This window comes from Artibeus jamaicensis, unplaced genomic scaffold, assembly GCF_021234435.1.
Source record: "Artibeus jamaicensis isolate MK-2021 breed Jamaican fruit bat unplaced genomic scaffold, CSHL_Jam_final scaffold_833, whole genome shotgun sequence".
NCBI lineage: Eukaryota > Metazoa > Chordata > Mammalia > Chiroptera > Phyllostomidae > Artibeus > Artibeus jamaicensis.
Genome location: NW_026522056.1, coordinates 27,740,401 through 27,767,078, shown reverse-complemented (window position 1 = coordinate 27,767,078; position 26,678 = coordinate 27,740,401). Strand labels below are relative to the sequence as shown.

At 44.1% G+C, this 26,678-nt stretch overlaps 2 protein-coding genes across 2 annotated transcripts; both read left to right on the top strand.

Moving 5' to 3' along the window:
* The first annotated feature begins 713 nt into the window (after positions 1-713).
* On the top strand, positions 714-3,674 carry LOC119050309 (beta-defensin 109). Its single transcript, XM_037146531.2, has 2 exons — positions 714-768; positions 3,469-3,674. Exons 1-2 carry the CDS (start codon positions 714-716, stop codon positions 3,672-3,674), a joined length of 261 nt encoding a protein of 86 aa, XP_037002426.1.
* A 6,425-nt stretch (positions 3,675-10,099) lies between these two features.
* On the top strand, positions 10,100-11,490 carry LOC119050307 (beta-defensin 130B-like). The gene is made up of 2 exons (XM_037146529.1): positions 10,100-10,175; positions 11,309-11,490. The coding sequence occupies exons 1-2, from the start codon at positions 10,100-10,102 to the stop codon at positions 11,488-11,490; spliced, it is 258 nt and encodes an 85-aa protein (XP_037002424.1).
* The last annotated feature ends 15,188 nt before the right edge of the window (positions 11,491-26,678 follow it).

Here is a 26,678-nt window from a genome sequence, read left to right as displayed (position 1 = left end):
ATTAAATTTCAGCAGTAAAATTCCAATAATTTATTTTTCTCCTTTCATGTGTTTTCTACATTTTTGTAATGCCAGGTTTTCATTAAAATGTAAACAGTTATAAAAATAATAAAAATCTACTTTGAAAGGCGATGAAGTCTAAGGAGAGTTTTCTACCTTGCAGTGTTGCTATAAAGATGAATTAACTACCAACCTATTTTGGAGAATCTTCCTTATCACCTTTTTTGAAGCTCTTCCTGACATCTTCATTATCCCTCCCCCAAGGCTACCCCTTTGGCAGAAAGAATCACTGTCTCTTTGGGGCTATTGTGTTCTTTACATACAGACATCACTGCGTGCATCCATTTATCCTTTCATTCCCCGTTACTCAACTTGATGTAGCTGATATGACCTCACTTTACAACACTGCCTGCCATACAATGAGCCATAAAGTATGGGCAGTAGTCAGGCCAGTATACACTGATCGTAGGACACCCTGACTCACAGGGAATAGCACCACTGATTTCGCTTTCTCATCCACTGAGCTACCAGCACAGTGTGCACTTTTGTGCCTGGAGATTTCCTGGGAGAGACTGAGCTATTGTCTCTTTGTCAGGCTCTACTAACCAAGAACAAACCACAGGCCCAGAGAGCACCATAAAAAGCCAGGGGCCTGCCATGCTCAGAGACTCCAGACTCTGACTATCTGATGCCTCTTCACTGGCTGGCCAACCATGAGGCACTATGTACTTCTCTCCACTCTCCTCCTTCTGACTCTCTTACCCACAGGTAAGGAGGTGGCCGACCACTGGGGTCTGAGGTTTAGAAGGCTATCTGGCAGGCCAGACAAGCCCCTGCCCCTAGTCTATTGGAATCATAAACCTAATATCAACAGCTTCACCAGGACTATAACAGGGTAAGATAGTTGTCCATACTTTCTGTCTTCAACTCCTCATGTCTCATTTTTCTTTAAAAACATCCCCAGCAGGCATCTTCCTGGTTCTTTCCCCTGCTGCTGAGCCTGCCTTGTCAATGTCATCAAAAGTCTCCATGTTGCTAGGCCCAAGGGCCATTTCTCAAGGTGGTCTTCTGTGGCCCATCACCAACATTTGCACAGGAGGTCATTCTTCCTCTCAATGCACTTCCTTCAGTTGGCTTCCAGGGTAGCATGTCCTTGATCTGCCCCACTGGAGGTGTGCCCTCCATTGTCTTTATTGCCTTTTCTCCCATCACTATTTAAATTGGACAGAACCTGTCTCTATTCTGGGTCCACTCCTCTTCTCTCTCTCCTTCCAGTCTCTGGGGCTGGTCCCATCCTTGTAAATTTTCCTCCTGGACTTCTCTTTTGAACTCCGGACTTGAAATGAATCTCTAGTGGTGTACCTGACATTTCTATTGGGATGTTTAATTTCAAAACTAATATATCCAAAAATGAACTTCTAAATTTTTCCCCATGAACCTCCTTGGTGTAGCTTTTCCCCATCACAGGGTACCAAGGCCAGCATTCCTCGAATCCTGGCTTGGCCCTTCTGCACTGTCCACACTCAGAAAGCCTCTGCATCTGCACCCTAGAAGGTGTCTCCTGGGGCTCCTGTCCCATGACCAGCCTCATGTAGCAGTTGCCCCAAACTCAGTGGAAGGCCAGAGTGTTTACAGAATTTCTGTCTTTTGTAGCTGAATAATATTCCATTGTTGCATACATATACTACTTCTTCTTTGTCCATTAACAGATTCAACACCTGTCTTGATGATGGACAAGCAGGTTGTTTTTATGTCTTTGCTATTGCTGCAATGAAAATAAGAATGCAGATATATGTTTGAGGTAGTGATTTCTTCTCTTGGGTCAAAACTTAAAAATTTTGGAGGAATCTCCATATTGTTTCCATAGTGGCTGTGTCAGTTTACATTTCACCAACAACACACCAGTACTTGTTATTTCTTGTATTTTTTTATTATAACCATTCTAACAAGTGTGAGATTATAGGTCATTGTGGATTTGATTTGCATTTCCATGAATATTAGTGATGCTGAACACCTTTGCATGTACTTGTTGGCTATCTATATATCTTCTTGGGGAAAATGCCTATTAAAGTGTTCTGTCCATATTTTATATGGATGATTTTTCTGGTATTGAGTTACATGGGTTCCTTAGATATCTGGAGATTAACCCCCTATCAGATACATGGTTTACACATATTTTTTCTGTTCTGTAGGTTTCTTTTTTCATTTTGTTGATAATTTATTTTCTGTGAAGAAGATTTTTAATTTCACATAGTTTTTAGTTGTATTTTTCTTTTTACGGCTTGTGCTTTTGGTATCATATCCAAAGATCATTGCCAAGACCAATATTAAGGAAAGTTTTTCCTATGTTTTCTTCCACAATATTTATAGCTTCAGGTCTTATGCTGAAACTTTCAATCTACTTCAAGTTAATTTTTGTGAGTGGTGTAAGATAAGGGCCTAGTTCTATTGTTTTGCAGGTGGATACCCAGTTTTCCCAACACACATTTATTTAAGAAACTATCCTTTCCTCACTGAGTATTCCAGGTTCTCTTGTCAAATGTTAGTTGACCATATACACATATGTTTAATTGGGGGCTCTCAATTCAGTTCCATCAATCTATTATGTCTGTTGTTATAGCAATACCCTACTGTTTTGGTTAATATAGCTTTGGAATATAGTTTGACCTCAGGAAATGTGATGTCTTCAACTTTGTTCTACTTTCTCAAGATTTCCTTGGCTATTTTTTTTGGTGGTGCCATATGAATTTTAGAATTATTTTTCAATATGCTCCATCTACACAGGTCTTTCTGGTCTTCAAATAAACTAAGTCAGAAAAATGAATATCTCTTTCATTTTCATCATTCAGACCTCACTTCAAAAGCTACATCTTCCTTATCAACTCCAACATCCAGACATTTCCTGGTCCATTATTGTATTACATTGTTCTAAAAACTTAACCACTTTCTAAAATTATCTTATCCAACTGTTTTAACATTGTCTTAACGAACTACCAAGCAAAACAGTGACAGAGCCATAGACAGAGAGCCAGTTGACAGCTGTCAGGGGGTAAGGGGTGGAAGGAAAGGACTGAGAAAAAAGAAAAGACTCATGGATATGGGGTATGGACAACAGCATGCTGATTGCTGGGGAGGGGGAGGTAGGGTGGGAGAGTTAGAAGAGGACATGGGGGATAAGTGGGTGATGGAAGGAGACTTGCCTTGGAATGGTGAACATACAATACAATGTATAGATGATATGTTGTGGAACCGTGCACCTAAAACCAGCATAATTGTGTTCATCAGTGTCACCCCAATAAGTTGAATCAAGAGCAAATAAGACAATGGACGTGGCAGAGTCCCTGAACAGAGCCTTTATCCAGCTTGTTTTCTCCGCATGGGAGTGCTTAATCCAGAACTCTACTGTTCTCACACTGAGATTGGACTCACAGGTGCACTGATTGTCTCCCTGATTCTCTTTTTGTGCAGCAAGAGGTGGTTTGGGTGCCTCTGAAACCCTTTGTCTAAATCTGTCTGGCATCTGCAGAAGAGACAGCTGCAAAAGAACAGAGGATACAATTGGTGCCTGCCGCAGAAGGTGGAGGTGCTGCAGAGCCTGGTGGATACTGATACCAATCCCCACGCCGGTTGTGTATTCAGATTATCAAGAACCTCTTCATGCTAAAGTGAAATGAAATGAGGAAATGATAGCATCCAAAGGAAAATTCTTTGCATCTAAGGACATTAGACGATATATCTTCATTTATTCCAGCTTTATTGCCAATTCTTATTATATTGGGTCAATGAGAATAAATATTATTTAAAAGTCTACCCAGATGCTACTTCTTGATGACTCATTTTCAGATCTAAACAATGTGTTTAGAAGCGAGAATGCCCATTTATTTAGCAATACATTTTTATTTAAAAAATTGTCACAGAAAGACCAAAAAATTAACAAAAAAGTCACAAAGGTGAAAATATAATTATAGAAAACATAATTAATAGACACACAGAGAAAATACACAGGCAAAACACAGAGAAAATCCGGGAAATATCAGGAAAGAGAAGAGATGTACATAAAGAATGGGTAGGAAATTGGAAGAGGGCAAGAGGAATAATTTGAGATAATACACAAAGGCAATGAGTGTATGGCTGATAACCAGGAGACAAAGACCGGAAAGGAGAGAAGGAGAGGTTGGAGAATAACAGAAATGTATGTAAGTACTCAGCTAACAAAGGGACACTCATGTGACTCCTACGAAGAAACATTGTGATCACTTAGGTTCCTGATGTTTTATACACTAAGAAACATAATTCCTCCCTAAAACTGGAATGCCTTATGAAGTATTTTTAAAAGATTTTATTAATTTATCTTCAGAGATAGGGGAAGTGAGGGAGAAAGACAGGGAGGAAAACATTGATGTGCAAGAGAAACATCGATCAGCTGCCTCTTATACATGCCCCAACTGGGACAGAACCTGCACCCCAGGCACGTGCCCTGACTGAGAATCGAACTAGTAACCTTTGGCTTTGCAGGACAATTTCCAATCAACCAAGCCATGTTGGCCAGGGCATGATATTTATATGGAACTCTTTATTTACTTTTAAATTTTCAGTGTGGACATTTTCCACAATAATTTGATACAGTCTTGACTAGGTTTAGGGAAAAACTTACCTTTAAAGAGAGGAATTAGGCCATAGGTAAGGAATCAAGTGCGTACCCAGTGAGAGAGCTCCTTTGTCCTCTCCACTCTCTGGGGGCACAAGGGACAGTTCATGCATCAATACCTTCTTGAGTAAGCTCTGGGGTTTGGGTATGCCAAAAATTCTGCCTACTTTAAATAAGATATATTCATTGCCATGAAATATGTAGGAATGTTATTGTAGTTATGTTTTATCAGTTTAAAATAAAAATGGTGTAACCACAAGGGAAAGATCTATATTAATTGCACCATAGGACATGATGTCAATGCATACTATCTGCTAAAAGACATCAAATTGTGAAAGACAACAGCAAGATAATAAGCAAGGAATAATGGATCTACAGAATTATCCAAGAATTAACAAAATAGCAACAATTATTTTTAACATAAATGGATTAAATTCTGCAATCAAAACTTACAGAATGGCTGAATTAATTTAAAAAATAAGATCCAATAATATGCTGCTTGCAAAAGATTCACTTCAGATTTAAAGCCACGCATAGAGGTTGTAGTTAAGGTACATGAAAAGATACTTGAAGCAAATGGTGACCAAAATAAACAAGGGTAGCTAGCTAGTCTTTCTATCAGACAAAATAGACTTGAAACTGAAAATGGTAAAAAGATAAAGAAATTCATTATGTAATAACAAAGGGGTCAATGCATCAAGAAGATATAAAAATGTAAATATTTAAGTGCCTGACATCAGAGCACATACCTATATAAAGCAAAACCTAATAGTGCTAAGGGCAATAACAAACAGCAATACAGCAGTAGCCTAGCTCTTTAATGCCTCACTCTTTTTTTTTTTTTTACTTTTTAAAAAAGATTTTATTTATCTTTAAAGGGGAAGGAGAGAGGGAGAGAAATATTAATGTGTGGTTGCCTCTAGTGTGACCCCTGCTGGGAACTGGCCTGCAGGGAACTGGCCTGCAACCCAGGCATGTGCCCTGACTGGGAATCAAACTGTGATCCTCTGTTTTGCAGACCTGCACTCAATCCACTGAGCTACACCAGCCAGGGTAATGCCTCACTCTTAATGATAGATCGATCATCCAAGACAGAAAAGCAATGAGGAAACAGCAGATGTGAATGACACTACAATCAAATGAACCTAACAGACACATTTAGAACATTCTTTCTGACAGCAGAACACCCATTCTTCTCAAGTACACATAGAACATTTTCCAGTGTAGGCCACATTTTAGGCCACAGAAAAAAAGTATTAGCAATTGTGAGAAAATTGCGATCATATCAAGTATTTTCTTTGACCACAAGGGTATGAAACTAGAAATCAACAACAGATGAAAAACTGGAAAACCTGTACGTAATGGCCAATGGATCAAGAAGAAATTAGTTAACAAACATCAAAATGATGAAAAGTCATCAAAATAGAAGACATAAAAGTATATAAGTATTTTCCAAAAAAGTCTGATATCACATATGAAAGTTTATAAATGAAAAGAATGAATTTATATACATGTGTGCCATTAAGCCTTTGAAGAGTAAAAAAAATAGCATTAGCGACTTGGTTTTAAGTTGATTGATTCTCGATCAAAGGCATTTCTTTAACTTTCAATATTTTGTATATGTTGCAGTATGTGGGGAGGATAGGGAGTCTCTTCAAGTTGTAGACACAGGATCTTCTAAAAAAAGTTCTGTTTTTCAATTATAGTTGACTAGCCATACAGTCTTTGAACAATGCATGGCTGCTGAGGAAACACTGTGTGTGCTCTGTATCACTGATGCTCTAACTTTCCTCATCTCACCATCCTTGTCACATGGGGTGGTCACATGGAGGATGGATACAGATAAAACAAGGTTAGTTTTCATGTGAGCTCAGTGTGTTGCCTTTCAGATGCTATTAAGAACATTGTACATATGTGACACTAGCCTCTCTTTTAAGAAATAATTTTAAAATAAAACTTCATTTAATAAAATGGCCCTTGGGTGATTCTGTTACCCCTGTAGAGGAAGAGAGTGTGCTGTGCAGGAGTTCCCTTCCGAGTCCCAGGACTTTTGGTAACAAGAACTTCACTCTCACAACCCCACTTCCAGGCCCCCTTCAAAAGGTGACTGGCCCACGGCACTGACCTCTGGGGAATTTGAGAGGCCACAGAAGAAGTGAAGGGCTGGCCATCGGGTTTCCTGTAATTAAGTTAATTTGTCACCCACTGTAGAGACTCCATGGTTTGGAGGTATTCCAACGGAAGCTGTTTTGTTTTCTTACTTGTTAAGCTTCACTAACCAAATAGAACCCTAGTTCCCAGGAAATTAATAAAAGGCCCTGAGTTCCACTGTCTCTGATCACTTACCTCTCTTCTGAGCAATCAACCATGAGACTCCAGTCCCTGATTCCTGTGTTCCTCTTGTTTGTGGCTATAATGCCAAAAGGTAAGATGGTGAGTAATTCTGGAGCTAGGCTTCTTAGGAGACCTATGGATACACTTGGTTCTACCGTGGTCATCTGAACTTGGACCCTGATTCCTTGGACCCTCTAGGAATTCAGAATTCCAACATGCTTGTCTCCTTTGGGACTTAGGAGAACAATACTGCAAAGCAGGACAAAGATTTCCTTCCACAGAAAATGAGATCCAAGAGCTCTGTGATTAGAAAATGCAGCCCAAGTACAGGAAGAGGTAAAGAAGCTTTGACACATGACTTAAGAATCAATACACAAATCAAGGAGCTATCACCAGGGTCCTCATCTCTCAGAGGGAGAGTGAAAACAGCAGCTGGTGGTTTGGGCATGGTTAGTGAGTGGGGGACACAGAGTCTCTTGATGAAGGATTTTTGTGAAGGGTGGCAGATAGGTGCATACGGCAGAGGTCAAAAAGAGGACCGTGTCACATAAAAAACCGATATGGAGTAGGGGAATTTGAAAAAGCATACACAGAGGGGTAAATCTTCTTCCATTACCAAATTTTAAGCAAAAGACAAAATACGAAAGGAGCATTTTAAGAATCTGAGTTATATCCTGAGGACCCATGATTCAGAAGTTTGAATATTAACATGTAAAATTGGAAAACAAAGGAAATGTAGTCACCTTCAGGGTGGTTCATCCAGGTTCTCGTAGGAACTGACAAAGTTTTTTCCCCACTGGGATGTTCAGATCCCTTGAAATAATGCCTACAGCCACTGAACATAGATATAGCCTGGATAACTCTCTCTTCCTTGGCTCATCACTAGATTCCCTTACCTGTAGTCAAAAATGCTCATTCATTTAATCCTTGCCTAACCCATGGATATCGTGGGATTTACCAGACTTACAATTTTCTCCTCCTGAAGGAGTTGATGTAATTCTCATTTGGTTCTCAATTCTGCCAGAAGGCAGAGTTGTGGGAAGGCATACTTATAGGGACACCAAATGTAAAGTTATATGATGTTGATGCCTTAAAATTAGAGAGCACTTTAATGGCTAATCCTTTAATTTTACAGATAAGAGAATTCTTGTCCACATACACAGTATGATTTTGTTTGGGTCACAGAGGCAGCAGCCACAGTGCAGCTAGGACTAAGGATCTTCCACCTGGGCCAGCATTTTCATTAATGCACAGGTGTGGGTATGCCCATAAAGTGGTAACCCTGATCTCTGTCAGGCTTTTACCTCAGTCTCCTGGTTGGATATTGAGGAACCTAAGGGGACTTTCAAGTTTCTTCTTTTGAAAGACATAATATCTTTGAGACATCTCACTTCACTTTCCTCCAAAGTTCTCTTCTTTGGGGTTTAAGGTGGGCAAGTTGAATCAGCCTAATGTTCTGACATTAGTATTAGACTATTTATGCCACTCCTTAAATTTTCCTGATATGTGCCCCTTAAAATCAGATAAGTTGAGGCCAATTTTCACATGAAAGCCCTTGCTGCAGGATAGTTAGGTCAGCATGACCAACGAGCGAATGTTTTTACTCCTACTGGCACTCCACCATCTAAGCTAAATTCAGCTCAATGCCCAAAGTCACAACCCATGTTATGAGTCTAGCCCTTTTTTTTTTTAAGGTTAAGGAGGGTTAGATCTCTTGGAAAAAGTTCAAGGTCTAGCCAAAACCCACCATCACAGCAGGAAAAGGATACAACACTGGTTCAGTCTTAGGGTGGGAAGAAAACTGAGATAAACAGGTTGTTGTGCCAAAGGCCAGAAATAACGAATGAGGAGATAGGATTCTGTGAAGTGTAGGCCTAAGATTTAGGAAGCTAGTATGGTCATGTCAAGACTGGATACCCAGAAATAAGCTAATCCATCCAAGAAAAGGGACCAGATACTCAAAATGAGGCTCAAGCCAAGAGGCTTTAGGAATAAGAGAGAAAATGTATGTGGAGTCAAAGAGTACTTAACTGCATTCACCAGTAACAAATGTTTATTGAACCCCTGTTACGTAACAGAGACTGTGCTAGACACCCAGGAGACAATGGGAAACAAACGGAGGGGAATTCCCAGGATACAGAAGACAGATGTTAGTCAAAGTATCACACCGATTAATATATAATTGTAGTTTTGAATGAGTCCAATGAAGAGGAACAGAGCATCACATGTGGCCATCTTGTGTCCAAGGCCAGAGTAGACTTCCATGAGGCACACATTCTGAGTGGAAAATGGAGTGAGGGCTGTTCATGAACCCTTTGCAAAGAAGCAGCCATGCACCCATCCTGGTGCAGAAGGAGGTAGCGTGCACCATGAATACAAGAGGGCATCTGTGTGAGCACCAGTTTACCTAGGGATGTGTGCTAAGCCTTTTAGGAAAGGATGCCTAAGTTCTATGGCACCAGTGATAAGTGGAGGGTGGCATTTTAAGGACAAAGAGGGACAGGCAATGAGACATTGCTCTGTGCACTGTTCTGTCTTGACTAGACCAGATCACATCGGGGTCTTGGTTTGTGTGCAGAAGGAAGGAATGGTGACAGATTCTAGGCAGCCTCTCAGCCTGACAGGTGTCCTTGGAGGGTCTTTCCCTTTGTTTCACCCTGTCATTATTCTCTGCTCACTCTCTTCCTGGCTCCACCATAGAGGGAGTGTCAGGGTTACAACAGCCTCCTTCTTTTCAAATCTTGAGATAACCACCTTTTGAGGTCAACAGGAGGAATTCAGCCTGAGAAGCCACCAGCACTGGTGGGAAATAGAGAAAGGGTATAAACTTCAATCGTGAAGAATTGGGAATTCAAAATCTCTACCTTTCCTATCTGTTCATTCCTGAGGTCTACAGGCAAATGAGCCTGCTCCAGCGGCATGCGGATTCTCTATGTCAAGGCCATGTCTGGATTTGGCCATGTGCACTGTCTGGCCCCTGCTCTCCTTTGTGCCTCTGCCTTTCATTGGAGGAGGCCACTTCTCTCTTTTTCCAAACGAAGTTTCTTCCCAATGCACCAAGATCAGACTCCATGGGAGTAGGACCCCCAAGTATAAGACAGAATCTGCAATGGTGGTATGGGGAGTGTGTCACTGGAGGTGCGGAGGACTCAGAATTCACAGACAGAAACTGTCCAGGCCCATGATGACAGATGTGAGCCTGGGAGGCAGGGTGCAGAATGAACCCTGTGAATCCGGGCAGGGGCCCAGATGTTCAGTGACCTAAACTAGTCACAGAAGACAAATACTCAGGATTCCACTTGTATGAGGTATCTAAAGTAGTCAGACTCATAGAAACATGGAGTAACATGGTGGTTGGCAGAGGCAGGGGCTGGAGAAAGGCAGGACTGTTGTTCATCAGGTGGAGAGTTTCATTTACACAAGAGGAATAAGTTCTAGAGACCTGCTGGACCACGCTGTACCTCAAGTTAACTAGGCTGAATTAAACACTAAAACATGTACAAGGGCAGGTCTCGTGGTGGTGTCCTTACCTCAATAAAAAAGGAAATGGTGAACAGGAGTTATTTGGAGCTGAGGCCTCCCTGTGAGTATGACAAGGACCCTTCAGAGGCACACCTGGGAAGTCATGCCACCCTCAGCCCAGGACAGTCAGGATGAGCCCTGTAAACTAACTTCTACTAATGCACATGAACTTGGGAGGCTGAGGAAGGTCACTGAGATGGAAGGAAGCAGCTGTATTGGAGCACACATGTAGTTATATGCTTCTGAGCAGCTGAGGGAATCAGGGAGACATATAGATATTTTTAGAAAAATACTCCTCAGCCCTGAGAGAAACCCTCTCTGCATTTCTACATGTAAGGGGCATTAAACAATGGGGAAAATGTGTTTCTTGCATAGACCTGAAGTGGAGAACTTAGGTAGGGTAGAAACCAAAGGGTTCATAGACTTTTCTATAAGGGGAGATGAGGATGTTGTACCAGGGCAGTTCAATAGGTGGGCAGTTTAACAACCCTGTGCCTTACCCTGGACACCTCCCTGGTCTTGGTGACACCAATAAATTGCCCTGCACATTTCAAAAGGTGCTTCTAGAAGGGGACCCCTCTCCTCAGGGTTTTAGAAGTCAGCCTGCCCTACCCATATGTGTTTGGTCCCAAGGTCTTAGCCCTTTGCCCAAAGGCATGTCTTTTATCTAAGTGTCTGACCATTTCCTGTAGGTACAAGTATCTTCTCTATCACAAAGCCATCTTTCTGTAGGTATATTGCTTTATGTACATCACCAAAACCTGATGCTCATTTAACAGTGTTGTCAAATCTCTCTCCACGCAGCAAGAAGTGGCATTATCCCGGGGCTCAAACAGTGTGTCATTTTGAAAGGGGTGTGCAAGGACGGAGGCTGCACCTCCACGGACAGCACCATCGGGGTGTGCAATGAGGATAAGAAGTGCTGCCGGCGGTGGTGGGTGCTGTGGCCCTACCCAACGCCGGTTCCCAGGTCAAAGTCCCCTTAGAAGGAAGCAAACTGCAGGCCCTTCGAACTCCAGGACGCGTGCATACATGATGCCGGTTCCCAGGGGACCCGAGTTGTTTTGCCTCCCTTGGCAGGAAGTAACTGCCCTGATTCCATCTGCACTGACCCCCAACAAATACCTTCATGGTGAACACACACAGCCTCTAAGTACTACAAGCCTCAGCAACATAACAGAGGAAGCTCACACCCTAGAGATATTTACACAAAACAAGCTTTCTTGAAAGAGGATAGAAGTAAAACTTTTAATATGTAAAATAATAAAGGTGTGAAGTAGCAGTAGGCAATATTTGATTACCCAAAGTGGAGTGTCAGCCTTCTTTCTCACCTGATTCTAAGCGTACGCCATTTCATGACAATCTGGGAGATGTGGGTGGAGGTGGGTTAATTACATGGTCCAGATGACAGCAAACCTGAGCAGGAGGCACAGACCTAGCCAGTCCCACCCACGTTGACCTCCAGCTGGCAGCCCGCTCATGTTGCTATTATTAACATGGGTGACCGTGGGCCACCATTTCCTGAGGACACGAGCCACCTGCATATCCAGAGTGTCTATCACACAGTCTCAAACACACTGCCGATGACGGGCACAGGTTCTTGACTCGGTCCTATTTCAGTTAAAATTGTCATTCCTTTGCTTACCAGTCACATGACTTTGAAGTACTTATTTAACCTCCATCTTCCTGAAAATGGAGGTTCCCCTCCAGGAAACGAGTGAAATAAATGAACCTTAAGGGCGGGGAGAGTCATTCCAGTTTCCCCGAGCCTTTCTGTGACTCTGCATTGCTAGTTAGCATTGCCAGAGAAAATACGGGAGGCTCAGTCAAACAGAAAGTTCAGATGAACCACAGATACTTTCCATATAAAAGGGTATACTATTTGGCAATTATTCATTACATCTGAAATCAAACTTAAGCGAGTTTTGTTTGCTAATGCCAGCAACCCTATTTCACATCCACACATGTGGGAAATTCCAGGAACTCTCTGTGGTCAGCAGAACGCTTCTCACCAAGCACGCCAAAACCCCTCTTTCCCAGCCACTGCGTGGGGCCGAACTTATCATTCCCTGCCAGTCTTTCTCTATGGTAAGGCTGCCTGTTTCTGGGCTCTAGACATGGGATAACTGTTGGAAATTGCAGGTGCAGATCAGTGGATTTTTGCAGAATGTGATGGTCCTGTAATCACCACAAATCTGCTGTGCACTGCCCACCTTGGATTTTGCCTTTCTTTATTTCTCCTCTGCCAAAGTGCCGTGGCAACTATGCCAGCACTACCTAGAGAGCAACATTCAGGCTTGGACCGTGGGTGTCAACATGCTCCCTCTGCTCATTTTAAATGATCTCATTCCATAGCAGCTGTGGATTCTGTTGGGCTGAGCTGTTGACTTGATTGTGCAGTAATGCTGTTGAATTTGAATTTGAGCAAATCAGCACGCCTTCTTCCATAGCATGTTCCTCTGACTGTTAAATTCCATTTGTGAAAATCATGGCTTGTGCACACTGTACATTTCATAGTCTAATATTTTCCCCAAGGAATGTGAATTCCCTTCAGTGGGTTCTTACATGGCATGTAAGTTAAGTGGGTTCTTACATGGCATGGCACTTACATGAATGGGTTAAGATACAACATCTGTTTCTATAAGCCAGAAAGTGCACGGTGGTACGTGCCTACTTCTTACCAATCACCAAGCTTCTGTTCCATAGTATAGTAGCTGTTGATTGAAGTAATTTGGTCCTTATCCAGGAGAATATATGAAGAAGGAGGGATATTAACCCTAGACAAGACTTAGCAGTATAATTGCAATTTGAAATTAAAGTTACACCTTCCATTAATATCATTGGAATCTATTCTAAGAATGGTGTCTTTTTAATGATATAAGATTCTCAGTATAGATTCTTCAGATAGCCTTGTCATTTGTGACGAAGTTGCTCTTTGAAAATGCATGTCCCCAAGCATGAGCGATGTTGATTTATGTTTATTGACTTTCTGAATGACACCAGTGCTCTGTGTGTGTTTTTTAGAGTTTTAGGAGAGATTCCTAACAAAAGTAGACAAAATTTTTACTCAACACAAGTAAAATTTTCACTCTAATGCCTAGGTAAGAAGTACCATTATGCAGTGTAATTATAATTATTATCATCTTTTCCTTTGCAACAATACTAAGGTAAATGGTGGCATTTCTGAGATTGTGGTAAACAATGTACCTCTTGAAAAGACAGAACCTTCTAAAAGTACTTCTACAGGTGAGGAAACCAAGACCCTCTGAAGACAATGGTATTGCCTCATGATACATGGTGGATGACCAGGATCGAAGGTAGATGATGAAATACGGAATAAAGTAAGATCAATGCAGGGTGCACAGCAAGGCAGAATCGTAAAAGGCCCAGTGAGGGTGAAAACCACAGTCACATCACCATCTCGTCTGACGTGGCTCACAGTTGACCCTTTGCTCACTACAAGCCTGATAACAAAGTAAAATGTCTCCCCTTGTGTACTTTAAAAAAACCAGTTGAGTCGATTGCTCATGAGAAGCACGGATAGTGTTGGTCCTGAGAGTGGATGCGAATTCCTGCCTGAGTTCTTTGGAAAGAGGACACCACATACTGTGCAAGCAAGAACCAGGCCCAAAACCCAGGGCCGAAATAATTTTAGGACTGTATAAATGTAACTGTTAAAAATCAACCCCTTAACTGTTAAGGAGTTGAAATTACATTCAGCCCTTTGACGGCAACCTCAAGGCTGATGTGGGCCCCTGGTGAAAATGAGTGTGATACCCCTGACCTAGCATTTTGCTTTGCTGTTTTGTCTAGTTTTCTGGTCCATTATACCCAGTAGAACTCTGTTAACCTGTATTCCTGCTCCAGAGTCAAAACAAGTAGTGTTCATGATCTCTCAGAGGCAGGATGTTGCCCAGCTGTCAAAGATAGACTAAAGTTTACATTCCTAAGAACATCTCTTTCACTCATCATGTCAGAAGGTGGGTGATTTATTTCACCTACAATGAACCCCATGTGTCCATCACTGAGAGACAAACATTCCGCAACTCTCAGCCACTCTCATCTCTGCTATAACCTAGTCCCATGAAGCAAATCTCAGAGGTTATGTTATCGTGCCAGGGGCAGCTCCACAGTCATGAGCAGAGTCAGAATGGTGGGCCAGGTGCAGAGAGTCACCAGGGCAAATAGTCCCAGGTGCTTAGTGACAGGCAAAATCACAAGCCCTTGCCAACCACTCCCTAAGCGTTATCTGCTAGAGATAACTTCTAGGTCTCAGCTGGGTGTCAGCTCCAGGTCCAGAAAAGCAGCAACGCCAGGCAGAGAGATGCCATGGCCGACATCAGGACCAGCTGCACTGACTGATGACTCCCTGCCCCAGACCACGACTCTGAAAGGACACACCTGGAGAGCTGATGAACATTCCAGTGAGATCCTCCCAAGGCCTCCAGAAAAAAACCCTCAGGATGGAGGACAAGTACTACCCTCTATGGAGCACAAACATGCCTTTCTACACCCTTCCCCCAGGCATGCGTTCCTTGTATCTCTGTCTCCTAAGCCCCATGGGCCCTTCTTTTGTCCCTGTCACTTACTTCTTGAGCTGAGGCAGCCCAGCTGGCTCACTTCTCCTACAAATTTAAACAATGTGCTTATTTACTTCAATCATAACCAAGTGATTCTTCTACATCTCACTTCTTCTACTTCTGTGACTTTCTAAATAAACCTTCTCGTATAGTTTGTCTTGGCCCCGAATTCTTTCTTAGCCTGAACTCAAGTACCAAGGCTGTTGATCTGTGGTCCGGCCTGACTCCACCATTCTAACACCTGGTGCCGTTTCTCCACCAACAATGGTGCTGATAAATATTTCAGTATACATTTGTAAAAGATAAGAAGTTGTTGTAGACTGCTGTTCCTGGTTTTAGGAATTGTATCTCTACCCCTTGTGGCTAAGGGTGAGGGACGACCTTTGGAATGTGAGCTGCAGGAGACAAAGCCTGTCTCTGGTAGCAAATACTGCCTCAGTTTCTTCCCCCTGCCCCCAAAGCATGATTGATGTCCATGGCGGCGGGTATGACCCCTCAGAGAGGGGCAACCTAAGCCAGACTCGATCACGTGGGAGGCTGTCATGGAAGGAATCAGGGGGCTGCAACAAAGAGCAACGGACTCTCACCCCCCACCCCTTTGTCAAAGCCCCAGTCCCCATGTTCTCTGGGAGAAACACTTCCTGGCTCTAATCCCTTTAAGCCTGAATACCTGATGGGGAGGGGTGCAGCTGCTTGCCTTGCTAGAGCATGTCCCGGGGAAAATCTGGCATCACAAAAACTTTCTGATAAACCTGTGAAATCTGCTCTGCTAAGAGTACTTTCATTCATATGTTAAGAGTTCCAGCAGGAAACTCTAAAACTCTCTGCCTAACAGACTCTGACTCAGACTAAGCCCTCAGATATTTTTGAAATGTTATCTACTGTTTGATCCTTACTGTCCTGTGTTCCTGTGTATGACAACCCAATAAAAGCCCCTGGAGAAAGGGGATGGAGGCTCTTTTTTTTTTCCTCCGAGAAACTGGCCACCTCTCCTCAAGCAGATCACATCTTGTCTTGCTTACTTTCATCCGTGGTGGTCGTGGGGGATGTGCGGGAAAAGTCACCCCCACAAGAACTCTTTTATTAAATGCCACCTCCATCCTGCTATCACACTGCAGCATTTAACAGTGACTCCTTAGTACCAAGAAACACCCCGGGGGACCCCCAGGGTCACGACACCAGGCAGCGTCATAAATAACGTTCACAGCCGCTTTGTTCCCAGGCTTTGGCACATATTTGCTACAAGCTGCATTGGTTCCGGGTAATGGGCTGCACATTCTGATGGGTTTCATGAATTCATTCATCATCATTATTTACCGAGTGCCCAATACATGCCAGCAGAGTTGGGGGTCCTTGAAATAAGTACATCAGTAAATCAGACCAACGTCATGCCTTCTTGGTGCTCATGCGGTGGGAGGGTGAGACAGAAAATAACTAATAAAAATAATAAAAGCAAACGTGCCCCTTTGGTGTAGGGTAACAAGTGCTTTTGGGGAAAGGGAGGTATTACCACTAGGGACGAGTTCTTTGGGATCCAGTTTGGAAAGAAAATGAGGCAGGGGACAGGCGGTAAAGGGGTCCTTGAGCGAGGAGTCTCGGGAGGAAATAGAATTAACCCCCCACACGGGTGGAGGAACCACGTCTAAGTCAGAAGCAGGTTCAAAATCTCTGGGACGAGACAAGCCTGGCATGTTCCAGAAACAATGAGGCTGAAAAGCATGATATTGTTTCACTGAAATAAGCAAAAGCCGGAGTAAAAGGGAAGAGCTCCAGGAGCTATAAACAGACTCATTACCACAACCCACTGCTCAATGTCCACGGCCAGCTGTGTTCAGGGAAACAGAATGAGAGAAAAAGCAAAACATTACATTTTATAAAAAGGTAGAACTGGGAACATTCTGAGATAGAGACACAATGTTCAACCTGTTCGTCAAATCTCTCAAAATGTCTGGTGTTATTTAAAAAGAATGGTCTTTGTTACACGCACACACACGTATGTACACACACAATTTATATCACGATACCTACTCACTCCCGTGCAGCAGCATTTCCCTGGAAATCTCATTCACCACCCACGTTTCATATACGACGATTATACATCTGTTTTCAGGAGCCCAGCCCTCACCGATCGCTCATGCAGACAACTGTGTATCACGTATTTCCCTTTAGACATCCAAACACAATTCCAACTTCCTATGACCCACATGAAGCTAAATGCATTCTCCAGAACTGCTTTTCTGTCATGGTGCTGAGCAACCCCATGGCCTCCCGGACTGCAGGACAGAAGTCGGGCCTTCCTCGGGCATCCTTCCCCTTCTGCCTCTCCCCACGCTGGCTGGTCACCCTACCCTGGTGACTCCAGGTCACACTCTCTCAGGGCGCTTTAATGACTGCTTTTGCTGTCCCTGCCTTACTTACTTGGTCATCAGGACCCTGCAGGCAGCTGGTGGAGCCCTGCCCGCCTGCAGATTTGACCAGTGCCTTCCTCAGAATGGCCCTGTGCCCCCAGAGACAGACCCCAGAACCAGGGCCTCCACTGGATGGGAAGTAGGGAGAGTGACTCGGAAGTGGTCACAGAGAACCATGATGGCCGCTCTCGGGGCCACTGGTGGTTTAGGCCTGGAGCAGTCCCACTGCCAATGACGCCCTCCTGGAAGCCCAAACAGCTCCTAACAGTGGTTCCCTGCCATGAGGAAAGGACATGTATGACAAGAAACATCCTGTTATGTCACTTCGTATCGAAATGTTAAAAAGCTGACACCATCATACACTGGGGTGGAATGAGACATTGCTTCAGTTTTGCCAAAAGATAAACAAAACCACCACTAAAAGGCTACTACTACTAATTTATATAAGCCGTAAATACTCGGAGCTCAATTCACCTCTAACCCTGTGTTGGGCACTATGCATTGGCCCCACAGTCTTCCTGTCATTTAGTCCCTAAAATGCCCTACGCATTAGAGAGCGTTCTAGGGAGAAACGAGGTTCTTAAATGCTTTTCTCAACTTCATGTAAGCAGTACATTAGAAGAGGTTTTGAAGTTCGCAATAAAGTAATTATTCCAAAAATGATAAAAATAGACATAAAGGCAAGTGCACAAAGATACCTATCAATTGTCATAACGTGGAATTTGGGGAGCAATAGAATAAACCCGACAGCATCAGGGAGCTATGCCAGGCTACCTGTGAGCAGAGGGCGGGTTAAAGACCCGGAAGTAAAGATACCCCAGCAGAGTTGTGTTCGGGGACGGGCCTCTCAGGCCACTCAGCTGCCCCCAGATGCAGGAGCCGAGAGGGCTGGCCATGAGCCGCTGCCACACACTGCCCCCCGCCACGCCCCGTGCACCCTGACATGCATTGCATGCAGCTGTCCAGGGCCCCCATCTGTCACCCCACCCCTGTGGGCCCCTCGGAGGGCACCACTCTCTCCCCCTGGCTGGCTCGGGTCCTGGAAGGCTGGCCGTGAGGAAGGAAGTAGGCCCACCTGGACTCAGCCTGACTCCGCGAACCGTCCTCAGCAGCTCAGCCCTTAGTGGCTGACGACCCTGGGCTTTGGCACCTGTGGTGCTGGGAGCTGACCTTGGCCTGACCTTCTGCGGGGCTGGTGGGGCTGGACCAAGCCCCAGGCTGTGGTGCTGCCCCGACGCTCCCCCAGGTGTGAACCAGGGAGGCCGCTCCAGGGCTGGTCTCCAAGTCCCGGCGAAATCCCCTGAGGCTGGAGGCGGGGCTTCCTGGGCCCTGGGGCCCCCTGAGGGCCAGGGTGGGTGCTGCAGACCTGGAGGCACACACCAATCCCCTGCTGCCCTCCCAGATGTTGGCCGGCGCCCCCTTGCGGATGTTCCTGGTGCTGCACCTTCAGCACCTGGCACTCCCAGGACCCATCCACTTGCTCTGTCACCTGAGTGTCAACTGTAGCAACCAAAAGGGCATTGCTTGTAAGAAAGAAAGAAAGGAAGAAAGGAAGGAAGGAAGAAAGGGAGGGAGGGAGGGAGGGAGGGAGGGAGGGAGGGAGGAAGGAAGAAAGAAAGAAAGAAAGAAAGAAAGAAAGAAAGAAAGAAAGAAAGAAAGAGAAAAAAGAAGAGAAAAAAACTTGTATCTGGTGCAAGCTGACGCATAAGACATCTTTCTGTCTTAGGTCCGCGCGTGGGCGCTGAGGGAGCTCCAGCTCCCGCGTTTCTTCTCCTAAGGGTGCTAATCCCATTCCTGAGGGACCCCTTGAAACTTCATCACCCCCAAGGGCCCCGCCTCCAAGTGCCATGGCTTTAGAGATTAGATTTCAGTCTAAGAAGGGGAGGGAGTCCGGGGTACAAGCATTCAGTGCATAACGATACCAGAGAAAGTGCAGTAAACCTGTGAAGTGTCCACCTGCAGGCTTGTGAGGAGGAGGGAAGACATCAGAAAGGCTGTAGCGTGGGCGGTAATTGGGTGCGTGGCAGTGGATGAGGTTAGGAGTGATGAAGAAATAGGACAGAATGAGTAAATCTGCCAAATCCAGGGGACTGGGCTTGCAAACCGAGGAGCTACTGATGAGCTTTGGGAGAGACGAGGTTGTTTAGTCTTTGGGGGCAGGTTCAAGATCTAACACAAAACTGAGGCTGGCATTGCAAGACCCTTCCTGGAGAGTAAATGCAAGAAAGAAAGTGATGGGCAGATTCTTGATGCCAGGAGGACCCTCAGATGCACCTCCGAGGCCCTGCTGGGCAGCGCAGACCGGGCTTGGTCTGAGTATGACAAGACCTCGCTCCTTTCTCCTCCCTTGAGACCCACCTGCCCGCTTCCCCACACCAGCCAGGCAGTTCTGGAAACAGTGTTTCCTCTCGTTTCCACGCCTGAGCCCGATGAAGTCATTTGAACTGTCTTTGTGCCCCACATACAAGTGCAAACTACAGGTATCAAATATGTCAAGCTCGTTAAGAAGCTTTGCTTCTAAATAGAAGTGCCCACACCCTGGCTGACACCTTCAAAAGCAAGAAGCCTGCATCTGTCGTATGCCAGCGAGGCTGCCTGTGACCTCGTGCGTGTGTTAGGAGGTCTGTGAGATTCAGATCTGACAGAGTTTTCATAAGGAAACAGTCTGTTTACCAAGGGACACACCTGCTTGTGTGCTGGGTCGAGGAGCAAGTCTTTAGCACAGAAGCATGTGTGTTTGTCTCAACACCAATTAGGATTCCTTCGTCCTGACACATGACGCTTTTAGACCGGAAATGCCGTCACTCTCAGAGAAGGCACCACGAGAACAAATGAGCTCTTAGCTCCAGCTGTGAGTCACCCATGGATTTAAAAGGGCGAGACAGATAAGACTGAACAAAACTCTGGCTCTCTGTATTAAAGTCATGCAAATTTTCCAAGAAATATTTACTGGTATCTCATTTAACTAATCCACATCGGTCACAGAGACAGTGTCTTGTTTCTGGTGGCAGGCAAAAACTAGAGAAGCTCTGATAATAAAAAAATAAAATTAATTTTGTAGAGATTTAATCTGCCTTAATTGTTTGATCAAGTGGTTACTTTCTGTTGTGAAACTGTTTTAAATAGTAAGAAGGGGCAGAGAAATTATACAGGTTTTCTTAATTAATTTTGGAGAAAGAATCTTTATTAATTTCTGGATTTCAACATTTTTTCAATTTTTGAAATCAGACTAATCGAGGTTTATGGAAGATGCACTTCATGGTGATCAGTGCATGGTTTTGTGAGTTATTCACCCCGAAGTGGTGACACGTTTGCACATTAACAGTGTTGCCTACTGTCACGAAGACACGAGGGTGACTGTGGCTGAGCCATGACTGCAGCGATGACCAGTTTGAATGGCATCACCCTGTGGAGGCGGCGGATGTCCTGACACCTAGTGTCCCCTGAGGAAACTGCAACGAACCTGTTCCCGGTGACAGGACACCCTCCCAGCCCACCGGTCCCGTCAGGTCCATTGCAGTCTCGTCAGTTCGGCAGCTGTATTCCCACGTCACCCGCAGGTCATGGCATGTTTCTAGGAAGCAGACCCGCTGCGAGCTGGCGCCACTCAGGGCCACACCTGGAACCTGCTTCCTTCCACCCGAGTCAGGCTCAGTCGAAGTTCTCCCCAACGCTGCGCGCCCCCTGTCGGCCGCCACCTGTCAGGATACTCGGCGATGCGCACAGCATACCTTACTGGCAATAGTCAGGACTCTGCACCCCATTTTGGGGCAAATGTGCTATCAAATTTCCATGTTGTTTTCACTCAATTTCCTACCCTGTTCTCCTTCCCTCCCAGAATACCTGCACTTATAAAGCACCTTGTTACCTAGGAAACCCCAGCTATCAAGGTATGTGTTTTCATAGTTTAAGGGTATCTTCAAAAATTAGTGTAGTCGGGTCTTGCTATCCTTTAAAAAAATTCAGCCTGAATAATTTCTTGTTTTATGTAGTATGAACTGTGAATATATTCAATGTAATTACTGGAATAATTGGATTTAACCTCACCACCTTCCTCTCTGTTCCCTTTTGTCTGAACTATTCTTTGCTCTTTCACTCCCTGCCCCTGCCTTCCTTTGCATTACTACAGACAGCATGTTCCTTTGGCTGTGGTCTGTTAGCCCTTCTACGATCACCATTATAGTATATTACTTTAGTAATTAGGCATCCATGACTTGGTGGATTTTACCTTAAATCAGAACTTTATAACTTCCCTTAGAATAGAACGCCTTGCTGCAATTCAACTCTATTCGTTCTCCTGCCTTTTACTGTTGTTATACATTCATTCTACCTCTTACGAAACCACCAGCATGACTTTCCTTTAAGTGGCAACTGTTTTCTCACATGTCCCCACCTCACTGCTCGCTGGTTCTGCCCGCAGCTTGGCCCACTGTCTGTTGCCGGCCCACAGCCAGGGATTGGGGACCCCTGCCAACATACACGTTAAATCTCATTTTGAAAATTTTCACACCACTTGGCTTGTCCATTCCATTTCTGACCCATCTTTTGCTTATCTCCCCTCTGCCCCTTCAATGACACAAAATCAGGTGGTGTGACTGTGCTGGGTGTCTTGAGAGGGGTATTTTGATTCAGAGCTAATGAGCGAGCCCCCTTACTCGGTGCGGTTTGTTACAGCATAGCATTGATTAGAAGACATTTCTGTACAAGACGAAAGATCATTGAAAAGTGCCATGTCTTTTCAAAGTTTCAATTCAATGCTTATTAAGGCTGTTGGGAAGAATATTGCTACAAAGCAATACATTTAAAAACACAATCTCCCTGATCAATTCCTTCAGAGACACATACAGACATTTTTATTGCCTGATTCTGGTATAACAAATGTGATATGCCTTTAAGTGGACCAGCAGTCTGTACCTAGTACCATGCACTGTGTTTGACTTCACAGCTGTGAAAAAGTGAGAGATTTCTGGGCTTATGGGAAGGATTACATCATGCCCTCAAAGCGCCTGGGGCTCACCTGGTAGAACCCTGTGGAAAGTCAGAGTTACTAGGGGAGACCGTGGAGGAAGACATGGGAGGGAGAGTAGTCCGTGGGACATTGTGCCACCCGGATGCCCTCGGATGGACCTGGAAGCCCACTTCAGGTCCCCAGGGAGCCTGCACGCCCACCTCACAGACATCACAGGTTACACCAGGAGGCCAGGGTGCACTGCCCAGGGAGCTGCCCCTGATCTTTGTACCCTTTTCTCACCCGCCCCCCACATCTCTGGGTTTCTGACAGCGTCACTTGGCAGGACTCACGAAGAGCCCCAAACTGATGACTTGATATCCCCCTGTCACTGCACTGTTGCCTGTGCAGGCTCTTGGAAAAGATGAATGTTAATTCCACGAAGGAGGAAGTCTGTGCTCCTTGCAAACTCATTATAAATGGATGGCTTTTGGAGGGGGATCAAGGAGAGAAGCATGACTGAAAAAAATAAAAAAGGCTTTCAGGGTAATTGGCTGGGTTTTCACTGTTTATTGATCAGTGGGAAAAGATTGCACACGCCTTGCAGAAATGTACTAGCAATAAGCATTATAAAATGTAGAAGAGGGAGGGAGGGGAATGAAAAAAGAAGTGGAGAATGAAAAGAAATCAGGTTAAAATGCATTTGAAATAATAGCTACATGCATAATATATATTCTTAAAAATACACACTGTAACACAGAAAATGCCAAATACACAGAAATGGGGACTTTGGGCAAGCACTTTAAAAAAGATCAGAAGAATTTCATTCGCAAGAGGCTTATTTCAGAATACAAAATGTCAAAAACCGAAAGTAGCAAGACTATTTAGAGATATTCTCCTAGACAATAAATAATGCAATTAAGAAAAATGGGGGGCTTTCTTCAGCTTTAGGCAGAACGTGGAGTAAAACCGATCACAAAATATTTGTTTCATTCAGCGTTTTATTCTAAATATCGGCAGATGTTTAACCTAAAGCACCACCTATTGCGGTCCTTGCACGTCCCATAAAGGCTGCAGAAATAAGCTAGCACCTGGCGTACTCTTGGGCTAGGAGGCAGGTGAGGGGAGAGAAGGAAGTGTTAGGCGCCCCGTGGCTATGGTTGTTGCCACCACCAGGTGGCAGCATCTGGCAATCCTCAAAAAGGCTCAGTCTGCCTTTTTATTTCTCTGCGACAGACTTTCTGTTCAGCCATTTTCTCCATCCATAGAAAGAGTGAATGAGAAATTAATTGCATGCCATTTAAAGTAACCAGATCACGTGTAAGAAGATCAGCAGCTCACCTGATGTAACTACTTTTCCAACCACAAGTTCCGCGGTGTGTTAAGCAGAGATGTTAGTAAAAGTATCAGTAGTACCTGTATGTGTGTATGTGTATCTATAATATATAGTGCATGTTGCTGGTGCTCTAAGAAGGAACTGGTTAGGACATTCTCACCTCCTTAAAGTCTCCAGAGGAGCTTCCTTCCTCCTTGCAAGAGTATTTCTTCTGCTGCATCGTGGGGGCAAACAAAGCCATCTGACGATTGCTGTTTTGGTTTTACTCCACTGTAAACTTAGCCCTTTTGTGTGGTTATTTTTGGACATCTCCCCACTTTGGCAGAGTTAGCATTTCATTGAGGGCTAGAAGAATCTCTTGCCTACCATGTGTGCATGGTAAAAATCAGTAGATCTGTGAGTGAATCAACATGTGGACTGATCCATCATCCTAAGGAAACAATTTTAAGAGCAATAATTCTTAAGCCAGAGTGAGAGTTTTGAAGAAGGCATGCTGGAGAATTCACATTAGATTTCTTTAGAGACGGATATTATGAATCTTCAAATAGCAACTAAGGATTTTGCATTTTCCCTTTTCCACTTTTCCCCAACACCTACCTGTGGGGAGAGGAGAGAGTGAGAGAACAGGAATTTCCACCTTCATCCTGACTATGAAAGATGAAATTCCCTGAGAACTACTGCTGCCCTTAGCCTGTGCTTCACAATGAAATATTATACAAAGTCTGCTGACATGTAGATGACAGTTTGGGGAAAAGAAGGGCACAGAGGGACCTGGGGAATTTCGATTCTCACAAAGGCCCTGAAGATCAGGGACGCAGTGGCTTCCTGTCATGAACTGCCTGGAGTTCAGGGGTATTTATCCTTCGGCTCATGGAGTGAGATGGTTCTTTCCATCCCAGTTCTAAAAGAAGGTCTCCCCTTCTCTCTGAGAAGCGGTAGCTACACACTGAGACTGCAAATCCTATTCACTCAGCAAATACTATTCAGCCCAACTCTCTGGGGCACTGAGCCAGGGTCTTCGGGGAGGGGGGAGGGGTACAAAGATGTGTTCAAAACAATCCCTGTTCCGAGCTGAAAATAAATTATCTAACTCGATTCCATGTCACAGTCTTCATGCTCCCTAACGCTTTAGTACTTGAAGCTCCCGTGTAGCACAGTCCGGCAGAGGACATTAAATCATCTTGCAAAAATTTTTGGCTAGTCCATTAAACATACAGAGAAACCAGACCTTATCTGCTGACTTCTGGAGACAGTGTAATTGAAGATTTTAGAAGAGCAGGCTCGCTCTGAGACGCACACTGCTCCGAGATTATGTAACCATTTTCACTAGGCTGCTGCTGCTTGTCTGCTGGTCTGTTCTAACTCCTACAACATCTTAATCAAAAGCGATTTGTTAAGCAGTTTGGGCCACAGGAAAAGTGAATTCTTGAGTGTGTCTACACTCATATCACTGTTACTGTCACGATGCTGCAGGGTGGCTCCTGGCCCCCAATATTTCAGAGGGACAGGTAGGATTTATGTCTCCTTTCATTTCAAATCTATGAAATAGAAGCATGTCCCATTGCCAGCTATTTTGTCTCTTACCCCAGTCACTGGCTAGTACATCACTGAAGGGACCGTGCAGGAGGTCAGGTGTGTCCACCCCCACCTGGAAGCCTTTCCTCCCTGGGCTGGTGCCAGGCCTGGGGCAGAGGGAACAGACAGGGGAGGGTTCTGCACAGGCGGCCGAGGAGCTGCACACCGAGCTCGCTCAGCGGACACCTCGTTCCCAATCTGCATTTGAGATTTGGTGGAAAATGTCTCGTTTCCTTATCTGAACGCTGAATCGAATCACCTCCCACACTTTCATCCTCATCATGGAGTAACTCTTTCTGGACCACACACACATGCACACAACTAAGAAACAAAACAAACAAACAAAAAAAACCCAACCCTCTCAGACTCCCAAGAGCTTGTGCATGAAAGCCCGAATGAGACTTTTCAGCTTGTACTCTCTGTGCATATTTCCTAACAGGATAATGACAAATTGTTGGATAAGGCTCCTTTGTGCTAATATTATAAGCCTGTGTGTGTGTGTACCCATTATATACTAAAATAGAGATGAAAGACTGGTAAAAAGAACCAAAAGAAAAGATTTGAAAAACTGACCAGCTAGTTGCTGAGCATGGAAAGCAGCCACTCACCTGGCCCATGTGCTTCAACTGCTCTCAGACCATCGGGAGAAACTGGTGTTTGTAGGAAGAACTGGTAATGTGCATTGGTAGAAAAAAAGCTTTGAGATACATAGCTAATGATTTCTTAAAGTTGGTTATCCACTGAGATTTAAGCTATTTTTTAATTTATAAACAAATTATGAAATTATGAGGCCACTGAGTACATACATGTTTGTAATCAAAGACATGGAAGTTTTGTAATGCCTTTGTGATGTTTTTGTAATCAAAACACAAGATACTATTGACCAAAAATAAAAACAAGGATATACTCGTTGGTATAGAATTGAATGCAGAAGTAATCACCCACAATTGGTTGTCATCATTTACAAACTCCTTCAGAGAACATTATTTTGAAAGTATTGCATAATGAAGAAATTCTTTCCTTCCAAAACTGATATTCTATTTGGAATGTAAAAAATTGCCGTTTTAAATATGACTCATTTTCAAACACTGATCTGGCAAAAACAACCACAATAGAATGCTGTTTTGCTTTTTAGTGGAAGATAATCTATTATAAACATATCAATTTCCCTTTTGGGTATAAACAAGATGGGAGAATGGTAAATTGCTAAAATGACCATTTGGGCAGATGTCTGGGAAAACACGGGTCGGCCAAAAAGTTTGTTTTTTCCCCATAAGATGGCTCGAGTAGTGCTTAGTTGTCTTTCACTTCATTTGAAACAATTTTG

Excerpts from the sequence above, each read along its gene's own strand:
- LOC119050307 (XM_037146529.1), top strand. The coding sequence starts at position 10,100 with ATGGGGAGTGTGTCACTGGAGGTGCGGAGGACTCAGAATTCACAGACA. Across the intron at positions 10,176-11,308 it reads CCAGGCCCATGATGACAGAT|CAAGAAGTGGCATTATCCCG; the intron begins GTGAGCCTGGGA and ends CTCTCCACGCAG.
- LOC119050309 (XM_037146531.2), top strand. The coding sequence starts at position 714 with ATGAGGCACTATGTACTTCTCTCCACTCTCCTCCTTCTGACTCTCTTA. Across the intron at positions 769-3,468 it reads TCTGACTCTCTTACCCACAG|CAAGAGGTGGTTTGGGTGCC; the intron begins GTAAGGAGGTGG and ends CTTTTTGTGCAG.